We start from the raw sequence: 27285 nt of genomic DNA, 5'->3' as shown, positions 1-27285 counted from the left end.
CTAAGGGTAGATTAAATGGTTACAAAAGGATCCACATGTCCAGCTTATATATCTACATATGCCTGAATGTAAAAATGAACATACTTATTGGGCAGTGGCAATAACTGAACACAAATATAAGGTGTTATCAAGAAAGGACTTGTTTCTACTCAGTTTTTTGGCCAATGCCTGATTGGCTTTATCTCAGACCCTTATGACAAGCAGCAGAATTTATACTCAAAGTGCTCAAAAGTTTTATTATTTTTATACCCCTCTTCAGCCTCACCAAAAAAATTCATTCATCCTCGTAGGAAGGAAGTTGACTAAAATGATAGACTGTAGCCATTTTCTACCAACTTTGCCCACCATCAGCTATTATTTACTCCTTTTTGTCCTTTGTATCCCCAGAACAAGAAGTGCTCATGATGCTTTGTTAAGCTTTTAGCTGAGAACTTTGTGTATCACTGGCATTGCATAAGAGCAAAATATCAAAATGCTGTCAGATTTCCCAGAATGAAATTAGTGAGAGCTCCTAAAGTGTGAAACTGGTGTCATCAGTCATTCATTGTTACTTTAGTAGGTACAAATTTGACAAAAAAACTCTAGAGACAGAGTTAAAGGCTAATGATACTAGGCAAAAGACTTTGTGTTATATTTAAGGTTAAAAGATTTACTCTTTGTACTCAAGAACAGTTTTTTACATTCTTGGAACTTGCACTTTCAAGGCTACTCTGATAAGGTACCTTAGAGGAAAGTCTGTTTGTACTCATTCTAAAAAGCTACACAAATTCAAACACTTATTAAGTAAGATGGATAATTTTAAAGTTCACATCAATTTTAATGTAAAAGCAATGTCACTTCAGAGGTTCTCAGCAGGCAGCAAAAGCTTTCAAACTTATTTAAACACCAGCTGCGTTTCAACAAAATGTCAGTTCCCCCAGTTCCACTCATACAGGAAACTCCTTGGTAAACAGCCTCTTTCTCTGCCTTCTAATGGATGCCTGACCTATTTATTGCACCACAGACACAATACTGAAAGAATCCTGCTGCAGGCACTTAATAGAAGCAAGCTAATAAAACCACAAGTTGCAAGGGTTTGCTAGAAGCTATGAGATTTATGCCACACCTCCCCAAAACGTACTCCCTTATTCATTACTTACTTTGAAATTAAGTAGAATGCATTGGTAAAAACCTACAGTTTTTAAGCCACATGATTGAAAGGAAGCATTGAGATGTTGAGGTCTGAATGTACAAAATAATCCTAAGAAAGTATAAAACTCATCCTTCTAAAAAGGAGTAAATTAAGATATAGAAAGACTATAGCTCCATAGCTCCTTCTCCTTTTACAATTGGTTATGAAGTTAAAGCAGGAATGCCATGACTGGCAGTAATATAATTTCTAAGTATAAAATGTATGTCAACCCTGAATTTCAGCAAGTATATGGAATATACACACTCCACCTCAACAATACTCAATATGGATGCCTTGTCTGCCATATAGACAGAAGCTTTAAGTTGTAACCTCAACTCAGACATTATTCCACTCAAAGCATGCTGTGTCCTCTTCAGGGCTGACAGCTTGCAAATTTTACTTCTTATGAGGAAAAGGGATGAGAGGGAAACAAATACCCAGTAACAATAAAATACAGAAGGACCTTATCTGCTTTGTCCCACTTCTCAGCCTATTTCCTTATTCCAGCTCTGTGCCTGCCCTCCAGTTTCCAAGCTACACAAGGAAGCTGTAGCTCAAAGAAAATAGTTTTTAGAGCATGGACTACTCATTGTTAAGATGCATGACTGCACACTTGGCAAAGAAACAAACTGAGAATAAAGCTAAAGGCACAGTATTCATTTGGTATAAAGAGCACCATGGGCTTCAGAAGACAGATAATGGAGTTGAGTCTCTTTTATCCTTTTCTTAAGTACTTGACAATTCCTTAGGATTTGATAATTCTATCAAAGGGTAAGTGCACATATCAAAATGCTAGCTTGTAGGTTTTGTTTTTAATTATGTTTGATTTTAATTATTAACATTAAAATTAGCTGGAGTTTATCAGATTGCACATTTGCATTGGCTGGGACCAGAGCAAAGATGATTTAAGTGCAAGTAGGGCAAAGCAGGAATGATATTAGCTCAAAGCAAGCCACGCATTTGAATGAGATTAGAAAGAAAACCTCAAATTAACCCTAAAACTTTGGCCTGCAGGAGAGCTTCTCCATCTAGATTTGGGAATATGCTAGAATGTTTTCAGTCTGTGCATACATTACGATAAGTTTTCTGTATATCTGTGCTGCTCTGACCAAAAAATCAGCTCTGCCACAAAAAAATATGCCACAAAGTTTCAGTTCCTGAAGCACCTAGTCTGCCTTTAAAGGCAGCAGAACTTGCAACTTCCTTCACATAGAAATATTATGTGGCAACAGTGTCTTCATCAGGATGTATCAGCAAAGCTTCAGGTTGGGCCATGAACTTCTCACCTCTCTTTAGGTTTAAATATTCTTACAAAATAGAACCTGCTGAGAGTTCTCCCTCCCTTGAGTGCATGTAAGCTCCAGTAGCTCTGCCACCTGCACCGTACTTTGGTGCTGGCAAAGTCACTGCTTATCAAATTATCAATGCATTTCTTTGTCCCAGTATCAAAATTCTACTTATTTCAGCAGGACTAGTTTCCTGTGTTACCCTGGAACATTATTCCACCTTAAATCAGGACCATTAACCCAGATGTATAAATTGCTTCATGTGCTGATATGAGAAGTATTGTCAGAAAAACTCTCCTGTGGTTTGAGTCAGGCAGTGCTGAGGTGTGACTGCACTTCTGTTACTGATCCACAGCCCCACTGGGCATTGTTACTTTCTCCCTGTAGTCCCCATTGAATTACTTTAGAACAGGAAAAAATGGATATCGAGTTGGTTTCTTCATTTGGAGCCAGAGGAACAGAGTGAGGAAAACCTAACACAGCTCATCCTTCTCCCACCCACAACCATACAGAACTCTAAATCAGGCATCAATACAGGGAGTGAACATGGCCTTGCAGGTAACCTGCAGAACAAAAGGTTTAATGAAGATAGTACAGCAGAAGAGAATTCAGACAAAATTGAAATGTTAAAGCTGTATCTACAGGTTTCATTAGCCTTTTAGTATTTCTGGTGATTAAAACTGTAATGAATTGCCTTGTGAAGCTGGCTGTATCCCTCCTGAAGATTAGTTAAGAGTGAATATATATTTATATAGTACACTGTATGACACCAGAAAATCCATGTAATTTTTAAAACAGGTTAGTTTTCTAAACCTTGATTTTGAAGACTAAGAAGACACAGAGTTTCAGGGACAACATCAATACTTTAAGAAGGTGCATTTGTGGAATGACACTTAGCCTTTAAAAAAAAATCCAAGCCCAGCTTAAATCCAAAGACTTACAGCAGCCAAGAGACCCTTCAAGGCTTTACAGGGCTTCTGGGTGTTGCAACAATAGTCACAGATTTCTAATGAAGCATAATACCATCTTGTTAAGAAAATTGTTTGGAAAGCATCCTAATTTCATACCTCACAGCATCCAGTCTCTTGTTCTGTCGAATGAGTTCAATGAACTCCTGAATCCTTAGGCTGAACTCCAGACAGCTCTGAGATTAAAGACAAGACAGGGTCTTAGATAGTGCCAAAGTTGCACCGCATGGTTTGTTAACGACTATGTGTGCACAACAAAAAGAAAGTGTTAATAACATGCAACCTGGTTTGCTTGCTTTTAGGCATTCATGCAAAAAAAGTTGAAATGCTGACTCTACAGACAAGATCAGCACAGAATTCCCTAAAAGCAAACAAAATCATACTCCTCTTGCCTCCTTTAAAACTTCAGCAGGGATGAACTTTTTCCTCATGACTGAAAGCCTTATTTCCTGAGACACAAATGAAAGTAATAGGTGGTTTCTTTCTAATCTCTTACAATTTAAAGTAGTAGACTCAACTATAGTTTGGGGCTATGTGATAATTTAGACAGGTCTACCCAGAAGACTGCAAGGAAGAAACAAGCCTTGGAATATATTTTGAAAGACCCCAATATTAACAAAAACCAGCACAAAGTTTAAGTTGCTGCAATACCCTCCCCTCCCTTTCTTCAAGCTTCTATCCCAACTTTCTTGTCAAACACCTAAAAGCCATGCTGGAAACAAGTCTCAAACAAGAAAACCAAGTGGCATTTACCTGTTTATGGAAAAAGGTAAAATTTGAAGCCTAACGAAGTTGACAGTGTCCCTTTAAACCAAATTCCATCACCAGTTCACAAAATCTATAAAAAAACTTTGAATATGTGGAATTAAAAAGATTCTCCCCCCTGTAAAAGAACAAATCACTATGCTTCTTTATAGGGACACAGTCAACTGTTTTTTTACCTTATGAAAATAATGAAAACCCAGAGTGCTCTGAATCATGTAAAGAACTCTATTCTATTCCCTGTGTTCCCCTGCTCCACTTGCTGAGTGTTTTTTCTTTACCCATGTTTCTAATGAATAGTTGCCTTTTGTTTATTGTCATCAGCAGAGTCATATCAAAATTCCTCAGTGTCTTCAGTAGGAATTTGAGCAACTCTGAATTTCTATCAGTCAGCTGCCTGAGGTGACTAAGGCACACATTGCAACAACTACTTATTTAAGATTTAAAACATAAGCCATTTGAACATAAAAATTATGCATTCTTTTATATATTAAAACTTGCTAGTTTAAGGAACAGAAAAAAGTATTTTCCAACTATGCATTTTTTCTGTTTTCAAGCCCAGATTTAGCAGAAAACAAAAAATTCTCCTCTTGAGGTTTTCAATAAGATTGTTTTAAAATACCTTGTTATCCAAATCTACACAAACCCTTCATCTAGAATTTTAAATAAGCTTGTTTCTACTAAAAATCTGATCAAGCTTTTTAATTGTTAATAGTATTCAATCTCAGGGCTTCCTATTTTGCTAAGATGTTTCAACAGCAAAACCCATATGCCAAACAAATGAATTTTCAAGTAAGGTGCCAGCCAATGGCTGCAGGGGTTCTGCAGACAAGTGTAACTAGAAGCAGAGTCCTAAACAATCAGATGAAGCACATGCCAACTCTCTGTACCTTCAAACAACCCACAGCAGCTCTTCACAAGATTTCAGATTGCTCACATCTGTAAAGAGTCCATGACTGCTTTCCCAGGCCACCAAACAGTTTAGATTTTACGTAAGGTTTGCATTCAGGTAGGTGGTGGCTGGGATTATAGAACATTAACGTCGATGAGTAGCTAAGCAACTAAGGCAACCAGAAGCAGAAATATTTGTGTTTTGAAAAGAAGCATAGCAATTTCTCCCAACTCTTGTCTCTCACAGCCTTAGCTTTGGTTTTTGTTTGATTAAAAAAGAAACAAAAAAGAAAAAAAAAATGTAGGGCTTGCAGAAATAGATTTTTGTTGTAGTTTGTTTTTCAGAAAGAGGACGGGGAAGATTTTTTCTTGTTTACTGCTTGTTGAAAATTGGTGATGAAAAAGTAAGACGTTGAGATTTTATTTCTTGTATTACTTAACATTTTAAGATTACACAAGGGGGATTTTTTATCAGTATAATTATGCAACGTGGTTTACATACCAATTCTGGTTTTCCTTTAATGGTTTCCATAACAAGATCATCATTTTCTCTAGAGTAATCACTGCCCGATTTACTTTTGCGTCCCATCTTCGGCTCGTTCTCAGTTTGGCGCCCCTGAGTGACAGAGAATGTCACTCTTTGCTTATTGTTATGTGCACTCAAACATTATTGGTTAAAGAAAGCGCTTAGTTTAAAAAAAATATAAGACACAAACATCTTTGAGGGAGGCGGGGATTTTGGTTAATATCTGTTAAAAACAGATTTCTGCAAGCCCTATAAAAGACTACAGCATGTTCTGAAATGCATAATTTAACAGACAAGGAAATTTAAATGGACTGCATAGCAACAAGTACACAGGATGTTCAGTTCATGGCTTGAGGAAGACTTTTTGTGTTTATTATTTGATTAGATTCCAGCTTTTATTTTTGTATTTTCTCACTATAACTTAGTTCTTTAAAGTTTTGTCTTCTTATATTCAACAGCTAAAAATTACTAAGACTAAAATCTGCATGTAATTTCTCTCAAATTTTAAACCTGAGGGAAGAGATTACCAGTTAATCTCATTCTTAAAACACCTCCACATATAAACTGAGTTACAGTCTCACCAGGATGCACAGAGTCATAAATGTAAGTTTACATGCATCAAGACACTATGTATTTCTGCATTTATTTGTTTACAAATTGCACTAAACCCAGCTGAGCACTGTATTTTATTTGAATGTAATTTGTTGAGAAAACACTGAATCCAGAAGATGACTGACTCACTCACTTCCAGGTCTGACATTTGTGAGCCTGTTTAGCTCCAACTACCTTTTAAGAACATTTTTATACTTACTGTCCTTACTTTTATACAAGACCTTTTTCAAGACCTGTTATTTAAATCATATTGACCACATCCAGCATCCAAGTAGTTTAGAAAATAGTTCAAACAAAATGCGAACATGTTACATTTTCATACCTTCATTTTTCTGAGTCTGGATTTGTTGTCATGACACCAAGCCAAGCAAGTCATAGTCTCTTGTCTTTCCAATGACTCTTCCACTTCTTTAGCAGTCAAAAACATCTCAATATTTACCAAGTCCTTCAAAAAACAGAAAAAGGGAGGAAGGTCTTGTTAAATTGCACTCACACTTTACACAGCAATTCTTCAACTTAGCTGGAATACAGAGATGCAAAAGACTTTGTTCTCAAGAACTCTGGATTTTAGAACTGTACTTTGCAAAAAGACATTACAGAGTATTTCCAGACTGAAATATTCTGATAGCAACAGCAGTTCTCTGAGTCTAGTTATATAACATAACTAGAACAAAAAAACCCCAAAATACAATCCCCCCACCTTTATTATTAAAGATTACACCTAGAATATTGCAGATTTTTATACAATTGACATGCTTAATATCACAAGTATTACCATAGCTCTAGTGAACAAAACCACTCTCAGAAATAGATGGCATTTTCAGCTGAACAGCTGAATATACTTAATCTTAGAAGTTCTACCTTCCATAAGACAAAGCTGAAAACCAAGACTAGCATCAGCTATATCACATTCACATCTTGCGCTTCATTAGCCAGTCTTTCCTTATAAATGCATGAAGTCTAATACCATTGGGAGAGTGGACTAAATCAGGTTAGGGTTAGCAAAATGGTTATTTACAGAAATTTAAACAAGCCACATGAATTTCTGAAGTGCAGCAGAACTTGTACCTTTTACTAAATCTTTCTCTCATTACTTGAATTTTAAAACCAAAACATTAACATCTATTTTATAAGTTGTATGATCATAGCAACAAAACCATTTACTATCAAAAGAATAAACAGCCTCCCACAGCTCTACTGATATCAAATCCAGGTAAGTCAGACTGAGCTTAGAATTCAGACAGCTACAAGTTTACAGAAGAAGATTGAAATTGGACTTTAATGGACTCTTCCCATACCCTTAGTGTTAAAAAAATCCATCTATTTTATCAATGTGTTGGCAAATGGACTGAAAGAATGCCAGCCTATTCAACAGCTGTGTTTTTAAAGTATTCCTTCAAGAACATGAGAATAATCTTTTTGCTGGTCTGAAGTTTTTCTGATGATATGCTCAAGTGGAAGAAAAGTGCATTACTCTCCTGTGCATGATAAGGTGACCATTTAAAAATCTCTTGCCCGTTAACTCATCTGTGCAAGCACCTTGACACATAATGCAGTCATAATAATTATCCTGCTTGCATTCCATACAGCTGCTGAGTGGAAACACAATTCCATTTAAGTTACAAAAAAAACCACCTCCATATATCTACTCAAGCTTATTGGAGCTATGTGCCCTCTTAATGAACAGCATTTGCTTTTACAAAAAAATAAAACAAAAGCATTTGCTTTTACATAAAAAAAGGACTGGACCTACTAAGCAGAGACAAATCAGTGGTTTAAGCTAATTTGTTAACTTTTTATAGTTTAAACTTCATTACAACAAAAAAATAAAAAATAAAGAGGTATAAGGGCAGCATTTGTTATAAGCCCATGAGCTGGTGAGAGAATCCCAGATATCCGTACTTATCCATCAGGTGTTGGTACAGCAGCCCTCCACTATGAGCAAAAAGACTGCCATTGCTGCTGAGGCAGACAAAACTCTTAAACAAAAAGAGAATTTCTACATTGCTTTTGAAAATTTAAGATGAAAAAGGTTCTTTTTAACAGAAATGCTAATTAGATTCATGGTTGCCAAAAGAAGTCAAAGCTTGGCAGCCTTCTCTATTAAATAGACAGTATGTATCCAGAAAACAGAGAAGAACATTTTAAATTAAAAGAGTTTCTTTCAGAACCAACAATTACATTTAAATTGCACCAATAAATAGGATTTTCTTCTCTGTTGACTTGATAGAAAGTTAAGGAACAATATAAAAAAGGCATTAAAAAATCCTTTTGTAGAGACAGGAACAGCTTTTGCATTTGATTAGAAGTAGTCAGAAGTCTTAATCATACAGACTGATTACCACAAAAATACTAAGACACAATTAGGCAATAAACCTTTAAAAACTCCACATGCCACACTGCTTTATTTTAATCCAATCATACTTTCCTATCTTTTCTGACAGTGCATGATCTTGGTGCTTCTTCCTTACCTAGGACTAAAGAAACAGAATAAAGAAGAGTCACAGGATTTATCAAAACCAGCACAGCTCTTCTACACAGGTAAGTTGGGAGTACAACTTGTCTGCCTCATCTTGGATGGAAAGGAACTTTGTAACAAGTATCTCATAATCCAGTCAAAAAAAATCCCTGTTTAGATCCCAATCCTGAATAGCTTTCCAAAAGTATTCTGCAATTCAGAGTTGTACAGGCTGCAGACCATACAGAAACATTGTTTTTCTCAGCTCCCAAAAGAGGATTAAGATTTCACAGGCTGCTACAAAGTGCCTGTTATATAATTTACATATAAAATTAAATAAATGTAAATACACAATTTTAGAGAAATACTGGCGCTTGATTTTTCAGGCGCAGAAAAAGCAGAAGCAAGAAATCTGTTGCCACACACTCCCCTCAAAATGACACAGTATTCAGCACCATGGCAAATGTTTTCTGACTTGTATATAAACTAAAAAGGAATTCTGAGCTCTTTAATTACCCTCTTTACAACACTAGTGTCTCCATTTCACACTTTCAGCTTTCACACTGGAACAGGGGTTGCAATACTTTCCTGCCAGTATTGCAGAGCTCAGGAGAACCCTACCCTGCACACAGATTATTTCAGTGCTGGGATCAAACCATAACTCTCAGCACAGACTTTCCAGCCTCCTCTATATAACTTTGCCTAAATCACTTGATTACAAATACACAATACCTGAGGTTGGGCAGGAAGACTGATTTACGTGAAACTTTCATTTAATTCTACAACTGTACTGAAAAATAGTCTCAAATGTCTCAAGGAGGAGAACTTGGTCCATTAAGTATTAGCAACAATTATCCAGACACTCAAGAGGGGAGCTCAGTACAAACCAGGGAGTGCCACCTGGATTTTATAATTTCTGCTTTAAAAAGCCAGTATTGGACTAAAGTGGACTAAACTTTCCCTTCTATACAACAGTCACTAACCCGATTTTAGAAGGGCAACTATCTCAACACTAGGTGAACTTTATCATGAAAAAACTATTTTATTCCATTACAACAGTGAAAACTCCAGAGAAAGACATTTATTATTAGAGAAAACTGCACATGAAGGCTGAAGTCACTTTAGTGAAAGCAGAGATACTTATTTAAACAAGAATACAGCTATCCATCACCTTGTGCTCTGCCTGATTTACATATATATAGCTTTTAAAATATCACTGCTTCTTTTTAAGCTGCAAGTGCCTCCAGGGAGGGAGGTTAGCAACCCTGTGATTCTGCACAGAACTCCAATTATAAGGTATAAAATACTATGAAGAATAAGGATGCTTTTATGATGATGATTACTAGATACATACTCCTGGCCAACATAAAAGCTGGATCCCATTTGCTCAGATGGGTTCCTAGTAAGAACATCCCAAGCATGTTTCTGCACATCCCCTCCTCTGAACAGCTTCTGGACTCTGGTGAGCGTGAGCAGGAGCTGATGGGCTGAACACTCAGGGCAGCTCACTCCTTGCCAGGGTGCTCTCCTTAGCAGTGCCTTGCTTTCAGGAGACTCCAGTGCCTGCCCTCACTGGAGGGAAAGACTGCAGCAAAAATGAACACTAGTCTGAAACACCAAAACTAAGAGAACAATGAAAATGGGCCCAAAACATAATGAATTTATGTGGTTGTGTTACAGAAAAGAAGTGATTCACAAAAATACAGTGAAGGCTGTGGAGAATAACAGCTGTGAAATAATGAGAAGGTATGTATAAAGGCAGTAGGGTAACTTGGTTTAACTGGCAGATATATAAGCTTTGCATGAATTTAAAATTAAACACAGCTATGTCTAGTGTAAAGTTGTGAACCAAACTGGAAAATATATATCAAAATTCAAATTTAAACTGAATTTAAAGTGAAACAAAGGCTGTAACTTTAGATTGTGCACAATTAAAGAGAATTTAGCAGTGAACTGGAAAAGAACTGAGATCTACATGTGTGGCTCTAAATTCACCAAGAAAACTGCTCAGAATTTTCAGCATTAGATGCAACAAAATCAGCAACTTTGTATTAGATCGTATGTCAAAATGACTTAGAAAGAACAAAAACATTCTCCCTGCAGTAGCAAAATACCTACAGGAATTCATGTAGTGTTCACATGAGGATTTTTATGTAACATTTTAAAATTTGGAGCAGTCAGGTCGAGTCATTCCTCTCCATTGGTCTCCACTATACACATGAACTGAAGTGCTTTTACTTTATGAGCTCTCCAGTCACAAGTCTGGAAAGCTATCAGAAAGAATGTATGATAAAATCCCTTATAATTCATATGAACATTTATGTATGATATAATCCCCAGAATATTTCACATCAGAAATGTGAATCTTTAACAGGGCTCAAAAACAACCAGAAAAAAATACTAGAACACCCAGTGCTTAATATTTTCAAATCTCCCATAAGCTATTCTCAAAACAAGATTAATTCATCAAATTCATCAAAAAAGAAATGTTAAGCTTAAACAAGATAAAATGAAAGTGAAAAAAGGCAGTATTTTGCAGGAAAGAAAGTTTCCTCAGTGGAAAAAAAGCATTTCTCATAAAACAAGCTATTTGTTGTACAAAAAAAGCAGTTCATAATATCATAAGATGCTGTTTATGTATTTTTTTCTAAAATGCAAATTGTTTATTTTTAATTGCTTACTAGTATCAATATGAAATTGAAAATAGGCCAGTATGCCTCAAGCTATCAGTGGCTCATTGCCAAGAGTATGTACCAATAACAGCTTTAATAAGACTGACTAGCTATCTATCTATATACATTACATGCATAAGAGCACTCCCCTCATAAAGAAGCCTTTGCTGATGCACTTCAGCATTCAGCAGCATGGTAAACTACTTGTATATGAAACACAATAAACACCTAGATCACTCAAACAACAACTTCAGAAACAGCTGTGTTAAGCTTTTAATGACTACTCACATACTCTCCACTTGAAACACAACCTTCAGTATAATTTAGTTCTATGGAAGTGAAATAGAAATGCAGTAATGAACAGTTACAAACAAAGAGGTCAATTTAGTCTTCTATATTAATATATTCATTTGTTAAAATTTCCCCTGTGATGAACATGCAGCAAATCCAGGCATCATCTCAGGCTGTGATCATTGTTACACAATTCAGGGAGAAGGCAAATGCAAGGGGCTACAAGGTAAGACCGCAGGAGCAGCCGGGAAAGGAGAGGTCAGTGTATTCCCAGAGTGGGGAAACAGTGAAAGAGGTGTCACTTGGCAGGAGCAGGAAGCCTGGAAAACACCACAATCACACTGCCCACTTGAAAACATGCGCAGGAAGGAAAAATGAGGTGCAGGTGAAGAGGGGGACAATGCAGGTGGTTTTGATGGCAGTAACAGCAATTGGGACCCAAATCCAATTCCTCTGCCCCTGTACAAGGGAAGGAATAAAAGGCTGCTGGAGTAACAGTTTCTTTAAAGTCAACACTGGGTATGTATGAACTGCACTGACATTAAGGGAGACACAAATTAAGAAAATAATGGCATAGGTGGTGACAATACCGCAACACCACAATTACTGAAGACCAGTTAAAGTGGGGCACAAATTAACAGTAAGGGGCCTCCTTACTCTCTGCTCATAAAATAACATTGTCTGAAGTTCATTAAGCTGCTATTAAGTGTTATAATGCTACACACATTAACAGGATTAGAGAGAAACTAAACAAAGTAACTGAAAGAATTACTCAAAGCCAGCTGCAGAGCCAGTTATTGGGGGAAAATGCAAAAACAGACAGCCAAACCACAAGTTCATCAGCAGAAGAGCCAGAAATGTTTTTGCCTACAAAGTAAACACAGTACCCATCATGTACAGTTGAGCTTTCACATGAGAGCATCTTCCATACCCTCAGCATAGCACAGACCTTTTAGTTCTGCCTGGTTATTTTCGAAGGATCACAGTATCTTACACTTAGTTCTGTCAGAGGAGCATGGTCTTTATGTAACGTTAGAGGATACTGGTGCTTTTGTTAATTAGTTCTAGTGATTAATTCATGTTAATTTATAAAACATATCTTTATGTAACATTAGAGGATACTAGTGCTTTTAATTAGTTCTAGTGATTAATTCATGTTCTAAACTTATGTCCAACTTCAATTTATCTATCTATATTACAAAACTCCTTGGTATTTGACCTCTGCTCTCACACCTACCAAAAGCACCTACCCAAAACATTTTCCAGTCATCTTTTCCCTCCAGTTTTTCCAAAAGCTTTCTGAAAGTGTGTTTACCATAACTATATATATTCTGGCACTGGCTGCTCTACAGCCAAGCTAAGTGTTTCGTCCACTTCCTTTCACTCAAGGACATAAGCTGCTTGGAAGAGACTCAGAGTTGAAGCACTGAGGTTGGTTATTAGCAATCTGTTTCCCCAATGCATCCTCTGCTCCTGCATCAGCAATTTCTGCAGCTCAGCAAATGGCTACACCTTTACCCATCAGCATATTATACTATGCTAAGTATAGTAAAAAATGACTACACTACAGTAGTGTGACAAAGTGCTTAAGACGGATCATTGGGTAGAAAAAAAGTGCCTCATTTTCTGTCATAGCCTCTTCTAGCAGATGAAAAACACCCTAAACTTTGCCAGTGGAGCACAAGCCCTGCAGCTTTTGTCCATGTAGGATCAGTCTGTCTTAGTAGCTACACACATTCTCTGACAAAACATTATCCTATCATCTAATGTAGTAGTAGGACCAAGTGTTAAATGTGAGGTAAGATTTACACTTGAAGGAATGTCTGTCAGGAAGAAAGGACAGTAAGAAGAGGCATAACTTCTACTGCTGGGTAATTTCCAGGTGATAACACCATTACCCATTTAGATAAAATTTCAATTCAATAATTTTTATTGCTTCACCTGCCTTCCAGACTAAGTATTTTGTAATAAATTAGCTCAGTTATGATACACTACAGGTAACCCACTTTGTCTAAATGGACTGAAAAAAACAAGATGTTCAACATCACAGCACAATTCATGTTGTCGGCTTTTGAAGTGCCAAATGATTTGTAATGAGGAAGTTTGTTATTCTGCTTCGATCTTGACTATTTCACATTTACATAATTCTAATTCCTCAAGATGCTTGAGACAAACAGCAGATGTAAGGCTGTGCAGGAATTGCAGCACTTTGAAATTCAGATGAACACACCCAGACATTCATTATACCAATCTATTCAAAGTTGTCATGCCTACGCTAGGTACAGCCAAAACACATTTGAAGGAGTTTCTGAGCAGCTCTCTATAGCCTGGTACTGCAGGGTGTCTCCAAACACCACAACCTAAAATCCTGGCACCTTTAAATCAGTTATGCCAATTTAGGAGCTCCTTCATACATAGTTTTCCTGTAACATCTCCAGTGTGGGAACAGCAAGTCAAAGGAGAAGGACACAAACAGCTCCTGGCAAAAGACACCTTTTACCATTCAGCCTGCCTCTGGAAAGTCAGCTTGGCTATGTTCTGCATGACAGTGAAGTAAATAATACATTTAAGCACTATGATGAATATTATTTACCTATTTGAAATTGAATTGTTTTGACTATAAATGTGTTTTGATTAATTACTTTAATACACATGTATGTGTTTGCCTACAAGCCATTCTTGGACTATGCATCCTAACAAGGAGGATTTCTAAAGGTACGTTTGTGTGATTGTTAAAAGATGTGTTTATTCAGCTTTAACTTTTTTGAGTTAAGACTTAATACTGCTCCTTTTTGTGATGCTCACATATGCAGGTTATTTTCCATCTCCCATTTTCTGAGAGAATCATCAAATAGAAAAAGTTATTCAGGGAATGGATTACTTCGAAAATAGCAGCTTCAGGAAGATTTTGTCCCATAGCAGACAGAAATCCTCCAGCAGTATTCTACTGAGGTGTCAGCTGAAAGATCCACATCACAGTGCTGAGGAACACTTCCATAAAGCAAGGAAAGAACATTTAACTTTGGGGTTGAAAAAAGGAACACTGATATATAATAGCAAAGAGATCAGATACTTGGTCAAAAGCCATGAAGCTTGATTTTAAGAATTCAAGTTTCTCTTATACCACAGGACATCAAATAAGATTTCACAGCTTTCTGTAACAAAATTAAGAGAGTGGAACACACTTGAATTTGTTGCACATATCTTTTCTAGTTAGGCTAATCTCTCCAAGAACAGTTTTACTGCAATGATGCAGTAAAAAAGACTAACTGGACAAAACGGGAGGGAGAGAAGATCAGATGATAAGCTGTTTTTCCAGTGATTACTGTTCCTTATTTAAACAAAATTAATTTTTTTAAAATAAATGTATTTACTACATTTAAAGACATATTTTTAGACTGGCTTTTCAGTATCTGCCCTGTTTTGATATTCTCCAGTGAAAAACCATGACCAGAGATGTAGTTCTGCTCAGGATGGAGACTACTGACAATAACTGAAGACCTGAACTCCCACTTCAAGAAAATTGTTATCTTTTTGGGACTGGGTCAATTGTCAATACTTTAAATGTCAAGAAGCCCTTCTAATACTGATCAATGTTGACAATGGCCATATGTCTAGCCAAAACTTCTGAAGTCAATGGAATACTTGGTTTTACTCCCACAATTCTCAGAAGCAAAAAGCACGCTGTGGTATGAATGCAAAGGGTTAGTTAAGTATCTTTGAAGGATGATGCACATACTTAATTATTGATCTGAGAACATTAATTGGCAGAATCTTAATTGATATAGATAATCCCTGATTTACAGTCAAATTAACCAGTTTTAAGCTATTTAAGAGTTTTTTCAACTCAAGCAATTAACTGCCCACATTACAGTGTCACTGCCCACCCTGCCCAGGGGTGCAGTAGTTCTTCTGTTCCTTAGTGAGTTATAGTTTTTAAATAATTTGCTTCCTGACCCTACACACTAAAAATTAGGTTGTATTTATGCTATTCTTCACAGAAAAAACATTGCCACTTGTACAACTTTTGTACAGCATGAGCATTAAGGCAAGGAGACACATACTTTCACTAAAATAAATTAAGCAAAGACGGAAAGAGGATTTACAGCATATGATAAGGGAAACTGGAAGCTTCAGAATATTGCTTTGTTTTCAATCCTACAGGCAAAAATCACTACAGCTATACATAATTAAGCAAAGAATGTAAGGACACTTTACATGTTTATTTTTTCTTCCCAGCCTATTAAGGAAAGGGCTGGAAAAACATAAAATTTTAAAACCCACCAGCTCCAGAAACAGTAGACTAAGCACCACATACATAGGCTAATTATAAAATTTGTCTACAAACAGAAACCAGCTTCCAACTGGAACACCACTCTTCCTAAACTAGATTTGCATATCAATTAATGACACAAAAATGAGATAGCAGTGTAGCAGAACATAAAATAACAAAGTTGAAGTTAACAAACAACCTTGCCAGCTAGCTGAAAATAGGAATCTGCAGATGAAAACAGGCATTTTTATATTGGTATGGCATTACAAGGTTGTAATAATGACCTTATTTTGATTCTATTTATTCTAATAAGTCTATACTGATGAGTTTTATTCATATGCAACAAAAAAGCCCTTAACATCTAATTTGTATCTTCAATCCAAACTGTTTTTCACATCATTATGGAGCCAGAAGACATCAAGAATAATGTCCACAATAGAATCCCCTCTAACCCATATTTACTTTGGCACAAACATTTCTGTCTTTGACTGTCAGCTTTTCTTTCAATCTTATTCACATTCTAGTTTACTTTCCCAAGCACCATTATTTTTCTTTAAAGACATAAAACAAATATTTAATGTCTGGAATTTATTTCTTATATTGCCTTAACTTTATACTGTATAAATGCCTTATGCCCAAAGTTATTCCTTACTTGAGCTAGTTCATAACTCCGATATTTAAAATTTCCCTATAATTTTTCACATCCAGCATGGCTTTCCATTCTGTTTGCTTCCTAGTTTATAACCATGGTTTTCAAGCACCTATCTTTGATTACAAGATTTCATAGCTTATCATTCCTATGGAGGCAATTAATTTAGGAAATAGCCTAAAATTTGTCACGGACCATCAAAAACTATTAGCATCGGGCAGTATCGCAAACAGTCAATCTTTGCCAATAGCACAGCAGACAGTTTGCTCAAGCATAGGAATGATTTAATGGTTTCCCTTTGGTCACCGAAGCAGAATCCCTTCTGATCTGCTTTACCCACGAAGCACCTTGGCAGCTCTGAGGTCTCCTCATATTCAGGAGCCACACAAGAAACTTAAATCAGGCAAGCTGAGACTTGCTCCCAGGACTGGTCTAACAGCTACTGGAAAGTGTTTAACCTGGGATCCCCAAGCTACAATTGAACTGGAAAGAGCTGCTTCCTTCAGAAGAGCAGCAAAGGGTGCCTCGGCCATTTGCCCACAGTCAGAGGAACAAAGTCACAGAATGGTTGAGGTTTGGACCTCTGGAACTTTGTCGTCTCCCTGCTCACAGCAGGGTCACCTCTAACAGGTTACCTGGGATCTTTCCCATTCCAGTCTGGTTTTGAGCATCTCCAAGTACAGGGTGACTCCACAAGTCCTTGTGTCTGCCGGGGAGCCCAGAACTGAGTACAGCACTCCAGATGGGTCTAACCAGTGTTGAGTAGAGGCTGGAGCACCTCCCTTCTGCTGCTGCTGTTTATCCCAGTGCACCCCAGAGTGCTGTTGAACTGTCTTTGCCATGAGAGTACATTGCTGGGCCATGCCTCATTTGTCCACCAGCCTCACCTCTGGCTGCTGGACAAGCTGAACAATAACAGCACCTTTTCTCAGGTTCTTACTTAGGGTATAATGTCTACCCTGTGGTAACAAAATCAAGACAAGACTGGTGGTGGGGATATTAATCAAAATGCCAGGTGAGACCACAGTAAACAAAGATTACTTGGGATGAGAGAATAACATGGTATTTCGTAATCTCTACAGTGAAGTTACATTAGTAAGCATTAGAGAACACTTCAATGTTCACATCCTTTAAGAAGAAAGGAACAAAAATAAACAAAGCTGCTGTCTTATTAAACCAGCAAAACCACAAATTCTGTGTAATAAACAAGTCCCAGTATCATACACCGTAAAAGCTGTTCACAAAGAGGATAGCCATACAATAAGAAAGAACAAGTGCAAAGCAAAGAAACTGAGGGAAGCCTTATCTTCATTAAGCCAAAACAAACTGTAATGCTGACTAAAATGCATAATTTGAGCAAACTAGAAGAAAAATGGCCTCAGTGCATTCAATATGCAACTATGTTCTGTGTTATTCGAGTTACTCTGATGTTATGCAAATTATAAGAGTTAGGCTTGCAGGCAGAAGGTAAATAATCGTCTTTAAAACTTCCTTTTTAGCACAAAATTTTCTATTCAATAAACAGAATGAAGAGCTTTAAGTATGATGCTTTTACCACAGGGTCTTGCAGTATGTCATGACAGACTTCCACACTCACGTCCAAACCAAAGCTGAGCATTATTTAATCAGGCATAACAGAGCTGGCTATGAAAGTGAAAATATTTCCACAGTGCTTTTCCAGCAGACCTAGTAGGTACAGTAACATGATGATTCAGCAGAGATGAGCTCCTGCTCAAAACAGAGGGAAACATCTACCACAAGTGGGAGAGCTGCTGACCAGTCAAGCTGCAGTTATCCCAGCGTAATTGCCTTGGGTATTTTTGCCTCACGTGCATGGGCTGTGTCTCTTGTGAGGCACAACAGCCTCTTCAGCTGGTATTTTCAGGACTATTTCCTATTAATACTTTGTAACCCACTTCCCCTCTCATTTCTATTCAGTCTCTACATGCTATTTCCTATTTGGCATTTACTGAATTTACTGAAATTGCTGCTGGCTGAACAGGATTAGACCAGTAAAGCAGCCAAGGAATAAGACACACATGATAAACAGGTCCCTGTTACATGACAAAGAACTAGTACATATGCGGTAATTTGACATCAGTAACAAAAGTATCTTCTTCCCCATCAAAATGAGAGAGATGTATTCAACTACTCCACCTAAGAAAGGCAAAGTACATAAGTCATGTAAGAGAACTCAACTTTCAGCATCTTTAGAAAGGTAAAATTTTGACTATAAGAGTTGCATGCCTTCTGGAATCAGGAATATCAAAAGAAGATTCAAGGATCACTGAGGATCAAATAGCAGAGACTACCTAAAATCTGCAAAACATGATTTCTCCAGACAAACAGCAAATTCATTAAAAAAATCAGTTTTAATGTTCTCATGACTGTCAGAGGACCCCAACCAGGATTCATTGGTCTGCATAAAGAACCTACACCAAAGCACACAAACGCCAAACACTTCATAACCCACTGTGAGCCCAAGCAAAACCAACTAGCTAACCAGTAAAAAGGAAAGCAAAAATCACAAAATGGTGAAACAAGCAAACTAGCAAAACGTTCTTAGGATCATGCAAGATATAATGGCTACTAAAAAACCCAAACTGTATCAAAATTTCTTTTCCCAAGTAAAAGCCAGTCTTCTTCTCAGGGCATCAAACAGTGTAATGATACAATAGAACATTGTTCCTGCAATCAGCAAATGCTGTTTTGTTCAGCCTGGTCACCTACACGTATCAGCTGAGTGGGGCTAGACAGATGGGAAGCTCCACCACCTGCTTAATCAGCAGCCTAAAGGCTTCTATCAAGAAATTTTGTATGACATTTGAGAATTAATCTGAGCTTTAACAGAGAAAGGTGTTTATCTAAAAGCATTTAATTTGTGACTAATAATTATGACTTCAATTTTGACTTATTTAATTCATTAAAACACAATTTACGCCAAGCAAGGAGAAAAAATTCAAGCCTAAAAAGATTAACAGATAAACATTAGCAAGGAAGGCACACCAATACATAAAAATAACTGCTACAAGGCTAAAGCAGCTTGTTCTCATCTTTCAGTGACTTCTTTACTACTGTTTTGTTAGTCCACACTGCCACCCACCTCAATCCCACTTTGTCTGGCTAGTTTTACAGCTGTGTTGTAGTAGCCACAGCGTAGGAGATGTTCCACCATCATACGATCCATGCGTTTCTTCTTCCACATGTTGGCAGGAGCTGGCTGGTCACTGCTGTGCTCCTTCAGATGTTCAATCCTGCGTTTGCAGAGCTTTGCACTTTCATCTTCAGCCTGGATTGACTCAACAGCCTAAAAAGTAAAAGCTAACAGTAAGAGCTACACATTTTCAATCTCCTTTCAAAGCAAAAAACAGTAATTGATTGTAAGCTTTCTTTATATGTTACACACTACTCCCAGTAGTGTTTCTTTTTTTTAGAAATATTTCCTATGGCAGTGCATAAGTTTCTGCATGGCTGGTCCAGTTCTGAGAAATTCTTGCACAGAAGTAAGTTTTGATATATTTAACATTATGAATATATACATTTTTCTGCTTAATTTGCAGTTCATACAAAACCAGAAGCATATCAACTATGGCAGCAACTGCTGTAATAGCCTTCAAAGAGCTTTGTGAAGGTTTGCAGTCATCTGATCCAAACAGTTGAAAAGAAAATTTTCAATTTTCTATTGAAAATAGAAACCTCTAACCTATGCACGGCTTCTTCCTCCAGCAGCTGTCCTGCTGGATTACTTCTACTGAGGAGTGATGCCAAGTAAACTCTTATTACTTTTAATACACTGGAGCCATTTTAATCACTCATGCAATAATGGAAATTATACAAATGGTTGGCCTCTTGGCACCTGTAATTGAAGGATCTAAAAGCAGTTTTTCAAAATCATCAGTTTTGTTTAACTGGCACTATTTTATATAACTCTGCTACTGTGGGAACATGCATCCCTTCAGGAGCTTTACTCAGGAAAACACATTTGTCCAGAAGAACTGGACTGATGATTTTAAACCAACATATTGGCATACTCAGAAAAAAACACACACCACTCCTCCAAGGTATTGCCGCAGTATTTTTTTTTTAAATTAAAACCAAAACACTCAGCTCATAGTTGCTTTCCTTCAAGTCATCATTCCAAGCTGGCTGACTCAGTACAACTCTGGGCTATGTCAGGCTACAGAACTCCAGAAAGCTGGCAGTACCTTTAAGTGCCTGCTAAGATGAAGGCAAACCAGCAGAGGATGGTTAGTAACTTTCCCATCTGCAATGTCACACTAGTGATGCAATTGCAAGTAAGGCTGCCTTGTGGTGGCTTTAAGCTTTCTGGCTTGTGTTTGAATGACTGCACAGCTCTGGCAGCTGGGAGGCACAGGCAGAACCTGGCAGGCTTTTGGCAGCCCACTCTGCACTCCATGCTGATGCAGCTACCTTTCCAGAACTCAAACGATAGTATCATATATGGTACAGTTCCAGCTCTGGAAGCACAGGCTAGTTCTAATTGCATTTACCATGCCTGCCTATAGACATACTTCTGGAAGGATCAGTATGAAGAGCAAAGTGAAATGAGAGAAAACTTGCAAGGAAAGCTCATCAAGCTTATACCCCCCACCCCCCTTAAGCCTGACTCTGATCTGGCCCTTGATACCAAATTCAAGTATCTAAAACACTAACCGCTACACAAGAGTCTCTTAATAACATTCATGTAAACATCTGTAGCATGAGTTATTTTTACTACTGAAGTCTGAGTTATTTCTGCTGCTGACTTTATTTTGTAACATACAGTTTGGAGACAAGTATTTTATTTGAGTTATAAACTGTGTCTCTTCCTATTCAGCAAGCAAACACTTATTCAAGACAAAACACATTTTCACTTCTTAGATGTCTACAGTATTACCAGATGTGAAGGCAACCTTGAGAAATACTCCAAATACAACTAAAAACTCAAGGCAGGCACAAAGTTTAGACCCTTTTGACTTCTTCCTAAGGGCTCTTCTTATATGGCTTTGTATCTGGACCTATACAGCTCTTGCTGGGTTTTTGATCCTTCTACTACATTCAGAAAGGCTACAGATCCTTTTCAAAACCCTCTGAAAGAAGTCTATCTGGACTTGCCCTGCTGGACATTAACAGAACTTGGGGGAACAAGCATATTAAACAGGATACAAAAGGGAAAACACAAAGGCCTAGGTTTCCCCAGCATCATTTTCAGAACCCAAGAAACCTGCTGTATTTAAAAGCTCTCTTTCAAGAGTGAGTAAGGTGTTAAATAAAGGAACTATTTAATTCTATTATGGTCATCTCAGCAGTTCATGAGATCCTTGTCTAAACACAGGAGGAAACAGATCCCACATGGGTCCAAAGGCTCTAAAGAAAACAATCATTTTGCTCGGGGCAGAGATTATAGAGAAGACAGTTGGGAGTTGAGGGTTTGGAGCAGAAACAAGACCGTTGTATTTCAGAGGGCTTTTACTGTTAAACAATTTTTTTTTTGCCTTTTGTTCTTTCTGAGCAGCTGTAAGATTCCCCAGAGTCTTTCAGGCAGTCAAAAACAAATGAGCAATTAAACTAAAATGGAGCCTTGCACCCAAAACATTCAGCAATGCCTTCTGACACACCCCCACAATCAGCAAAGCTTTAACAAGTAAATAACTTTTACTCTTCCACATCATTACTACACATCTACAAACAACATCCAATACCTCTTTCAGAAATAGCTCCTATTTTTCTGTAAGTAACAGAGAAGTGAAGAAAACATATCCTTTAAGACCTCTTTAAGTCTCACAATTCGAGTATGAAAAGAGCAATTAATTAATGAAGTCTTTTGCAGAACAGCTTTTCAACACCTTGCTAACTTGCTCAAGCAGAAAACCCCAAATCAACACACATGACAGCGTTATTTTCATGTTGCAAACCTCCAAGGTATTTTGATGCTTCACATAGTACTGTCTCAAGATTTATATCTGTTGGTTATTTCATTTAAGTTTTAATGAAATGACTCTGCCACTATGTTTCATCTATTTATTTTTGGAGAAGCACTGCTCTCAAGTCAGGCGACAGAGTTATTTTCATTTTTCTGCAAGACTTGTTTCAAGTAAGTGTTCTGATGACTCTAGGGATGAGTAATATTCCCATCCAAAATAAGGATGGCTTATACTTCTTCTGAGAACACATACATTTTTTTCTAAGAAAGATGTGGTAAAGGCATGAAAGGATGGTTGTATTTTGTTCAAGCTTAACAGCTAGAAGCAGGTTATCCTGCCAAAGTTTGTTTAAAAGGCTCTTAATATTCCCTAGGAATCTTTCAAATTTCAGGTTGAGTGCTTATAAAAAAAATTTAAGTAACAATCCAGGATAACTTGCACTTTCTTCTGCAGAGAAGTCTCAACACTGCATACAACTCTCCCTGCACTGGGGGGTTTCACATTCTTCAGCTTCTTCTATCTGTTTTGCTCTTCCAGTGATCAATTAATTGCACAAACCTTTACATTAGACAAGCAGGTACTGATACAAATCGATTAATTTTGCTACTGTTTCTTTTCTGTTAGTAAAGGAAGTCCTTTTGAGGACTACAAATATATATTAATTTTACCTCTCGATGGAAGTTTGCTATACTTAGACAAGGACCACCAAATCATGTTTCTTAAGCACAGTGAAGCAAGGTTTCACTGTGCATTCCAAGGCCTTTAAAGAGACAGTAATGTATGTTATCTTGACAAGAAACTCCAAGCAAAAACCATTGCAATGAAGGTAGAACAGCACTCACCTTGCGTTTCAGAACGCTGAGTTTTTCAACGACTCCATCCAGGAGACTGACAACTGAGTCCACAGCAGGACAACTGCTCAGCGTCTTTTCCAGCTCTGCCACCACCATGGTAACGTGGCTAGTCTCTCGGTCAATGTTCTTCTGTGCAGCTCGAAACCGTTTGTTCAGTGTTTCATATGGCACCTGAAGGATAAAGACCAAGTCATCAGAATTTCTGTATTTAAAAAGTCAGGTCCTCTAGAGCTTGGAAAGACTAATGATTTCATCTGATGCAGCCCAAGGAACACCTTGGTTCCAAGGGACTAGAGGTCATTGATTAAACTTGAGTTCCCATACTAAAACCCTTATTTAAATTCTCTCAACAAGGAGCTCACACTTTAAAGATTATGAAAAAACAACAGGAAAAATGCTGCAGTTTCTTGTCTGATACCAGGTTCACTTATTCTGCTTTGGCTGTAGGAAGCACTGATGGAAACAGTTCAGGGAAAACAGAAAGTGGAGACAAATTAGTACCTACTAAAGGAAAGCTACAAATTAAACTACAACAAAGAGATCACCCTTCAGAACATGACTTTCTAATTTTACATTTCTTCCCTTCATGAATTCATTAAAAAAGAGAAAGTTACCTTGGACAGAAAGCATGTATAATGCATACTGGCTACTGAAAAATTTATACATAGTATACCAACAGTTATTCAGGAAATCCAACAAGTCTATACACCTCTACCCATGAAAGATTACCTTTTTAGTATTACTTCCCCAAGGACTATAAGGAATGCCAAGATAAACCCCATATAAACTTTCTTTTAGCAATAAAAGCCTACAGTGTATGACTAAACTGGTTAATGTCCTCCAATCTCCATTCCTGAGTTAAGAGATTTGCCAGTCTTGGAGGTCTCCTGTCCTACTTGTCCCACACCTTTGTGGAAAAGTCGAATCAAAACTGCTACTGATGGCCATTAGAGACACATGGATGGGAGCAGTCTGCAGCCTGGGGAACGATTTGGGAAAAGCTTACAGGAAGCGTTAAGCTGCTTCCACTACAGTGGCAGCACAAGCAATTTAGACAGGAAGTTCTATTACTTCACAGAAACAGGAATTTTAAAAATCATTCCAGTGCTATACACTTAATTCAGCCATATCTTTAATCTTTAAAAAGTCCGTGAGAAGTTCTTTCAGGTAGTTAATGATAATCTTGATTGCTTTCCTATTAATCAAAGGCATAATTTAGCTAGCAATCAGATTATCCATGTTAAAAGTAAAACAGGAAACACAAATCAGTGCTGTTTGGTACATATCACGTATATGTTTGATTACAAATCTTTCAAGCATGTAACTTCTAATCAATTATATCAAGGTCTCCATTTTCCTCATTCTAATTATCTGCATGCAAGGAAGTATCCCCAGGGGCCACATCCCTTCTGGGCTCTATTAGGAAAGGGGTTCCTATGGAACCACTGCAATTCCCCATTAGAGGACAGTTTGGTTCAGAGGAAGGAAGATGAGCCAAAGCATTTGCTTTCCAAGACTTTGCATTACCTACAAGAGGCTTCGCTTATTTGTGGTAGTAATAAAAGACAAGGATAATCCTGATAAGATATGAAAGGGCTCCTCAAGACTGAGACGATCTATTTAATGGTTCTTAGTATCTCAAACTAAGACCCAAACAAATGACAGGACAAGACTACCACAGGAAGCATCAAGCCAAAACGATTATTTTCCTTATACATTTTGTCCTAAAATCCCAGCAGCACACCCACCCAAAACTCAAACCACATAAATCATGACAAATAATAGGCTTCAACACCTACTTAGTTGTCTATATAACCATCTTCCATCTCCAACCCTCATTTCTTTTTTCCATTTCCACAAAAAAATATTAAATACTTTAGAGACCCACAAATAAAAAAGATGTTATAGGAGGCCATTGTTTTGACATTTCATGTTTTTGAACAAGGAAACTTATTTCCAATGTTATGACCTGATGCCAGACAGCATTAAGACAACTTCTTCCCTTATTTTTCCCCCACTGCATTTTTCTTACTGCTCACCAAACAATATTTCTGCAAGTATTTTGCTAATCAGCTTTCCATGCCACACTGAAAATCTGCATCAATGAAGACTTTCATAAGCTACTATTAATTTCAGTTATCTTTTTTAGTACAGAAAGTGCTTTTGGAAGTTTTGAACAGTCAGCTGGACACAGATCTACTCATTTGGAAAAAAAGTCTGGTTTTAATCTCCCTTTTCCCTAGTTCCTTATCTGCACTCAGGAACAGTAACAGCGCCCATTTCCTGTGCTCTGTCTCTTCAGCATGCAGACTTCTGGCACAGTTTGTGTTCATGTGACATTTGGAATAATTGAACTTTCAATTTCAGCTGTATCACTATATATCATTTAGAATGTGTCTAGGTTTTTGAATCTTCTCTTATCCTTCCCCCCCCACCACCACCATAAAAACAATCTGAATATCTTGCATAGAAGAGACTATGAGTTGAAATGTTTTCACTATACACTCTGAAAGTAAATAAAAGTAGACATACTGAGAAACATAATTTAGTGTGTCATAACAAGGGAAATTAAAGGTACAATGAAATTATTTACATAACTGAAGCTGACAGTAAATTCACTTTACCAGAGATTTTCATAATTTGCACAGGCACTTGTTTCTTATTATAGAGCCAGCAGTTTTCATGAAAATATTTGTGAATCATATCTAGGTACAGCTTTTACACTCACTTTACAGGGACAGAGTCTACGACTGCCAAAATTTAGAACTGTAACTGCTACATTCCTTACAAAGCAGCATTTATCTTTAATTTGCATCTTGATCCACTGGCTCTTTTATTACTCCTACAGCTCCGAAGCGCCAAAAGACCCAGCTCCCCAGCACTGGCTTGCTTTCCTGCAGAACCATTCAAAAGTTACACACATTGTACCAACAGGATAATTTTTTTCCACCAATAATGAAAATTAATGGAAGGAGAACATATAAGAAAGTGTTCTAGACAAAGCAATTCTAAAAATTTTTAATTAAAATTCACTTTGATTTTCAGGTACAATTGTTAGAATACTGCGAAAACCAAACTTTTCAGACCAAGAGACAGATGCAAGATTTATATCTCATTAATCACCATAAACCTATTAGAGACTTGGAATCTTTCCTGCCAGTACCATTCTGTGACCAAACCTGGATTACACAGTCATTATTTAGAGACAAGAGTGATGTACAGAACTCAGACTAGGGAAGCATTACCTTAAGGAAAAAAAAAATAAATCAGCTACTAGAAAATTTAAAATAAAGCAGCAAGTACTAACCAAAATGTGTTCTGTATAAGCACAATATTAACTTGTCCTACTCGTTAGAGCTTGAAAAACCACACCCAATTGGCTCATACCTTGAACATACAAGAGGATACAAAAGAGAGTTGTAAAATATTAGCGGGGAGCACATTTAAACCCAGTGGCACTAAATAGGTTCTGCTCCTTTTGTTCATCAGCTTCCACAGCTGCAGACACATTATTCAACCTAAGCATGTACTAAACCAGGTCAAACTTAAACCTAGTGAAAAGGAATTTGATTGAAGTTAGAACAACATACACAAGGGGTAAAATTAAAGTAACACAAGTTTTTCCAAGATCGAAATTTTGCTGTGATGTTAAGAAAACTCTGCTTCCCTGGAGGCTTCTGCATCTGTAGCATGACTGTTTCCAGGTGCTAAAGACTAACAAAAAGGCAGAGACAACTGATTAACCTGATCCAACTATTTTCGTCATTTCAGGAGTTACTTCATTCTGTTTTTAAAAAACCAAAATAGTGGTGTGTCCCAGAACATGCTCCAACAACCTCTAGCTGTGGAGACAAGGCTTAAGAAGAGGATTTTTCTGGGTGTACAAGCTTGAACTGGCAAAAGAGAAGGAAGGACTGCCATAAGAGCTACATGCTGGTCGCTCAGTTG

General features: G+C 37.3%; 1 protein-coding gene across 27 annotated transcripts in view; it reads right to left on the bottom strand.

Moving 5' to 3' along the window:
* MAEA (macrophage erythroblast attacher, E3 ubiquitin ligase) overlaps positions 1-27285 on the bottom strand; it is a 48980-nt gene that overhangs the window by 7299 nt on the left and 14396 nt on the right. For 15 of the 27 annotated variants that reach the window (XM_023925671.2, XM_086890008.1, XM_086890006.1 and 12 more), the window contains 4 exons: positions 23326-23508; positions 19663-19866; positions 6539-6661; positions 3525-3601 (listed from right to left, as the gene is read on the bottom strand). In XM_023925671.2, the coding sequence (XP_023781439.1) occupies positions 3525-3601; positions 6539-6661; positions 19663-19866; positions 23326-23508 (587 nt within the window). Of the gene's footprint in view, positions 1-3524; positions 3602-5580; positions 5695-6538; positions 6662-19662; positions 19867-23325; positions 23509-27285 lie in introns of all 27 variants that reach the window. The other 12 variants (XM_023925674.2, XM_086889994.1, XM_086889996.1 and 9 more) reach the window with 1 other exon arrangement.

Source organism: Cyanistes caeruleus, chromosome 5 (genome assembly GCF_971803275.1).
Source record: "Cyanistes caeruleus chromosome 5, bCyaCae1.hap1.1, whole genome shotgun sequence".
Classification (NCBI taxonomy): domain Eukaryota; kingdom Metazoa; phylum Chordata; class Aves; order Passeriformes; family Paridae; genus Cyanistes; species Cyanistes caeruleus.
The sequence above is the reverse complement of the archived record's forward strand: the minus strand, read 5'-3'. Positions and strand labels throughout refer to the sequence as shown.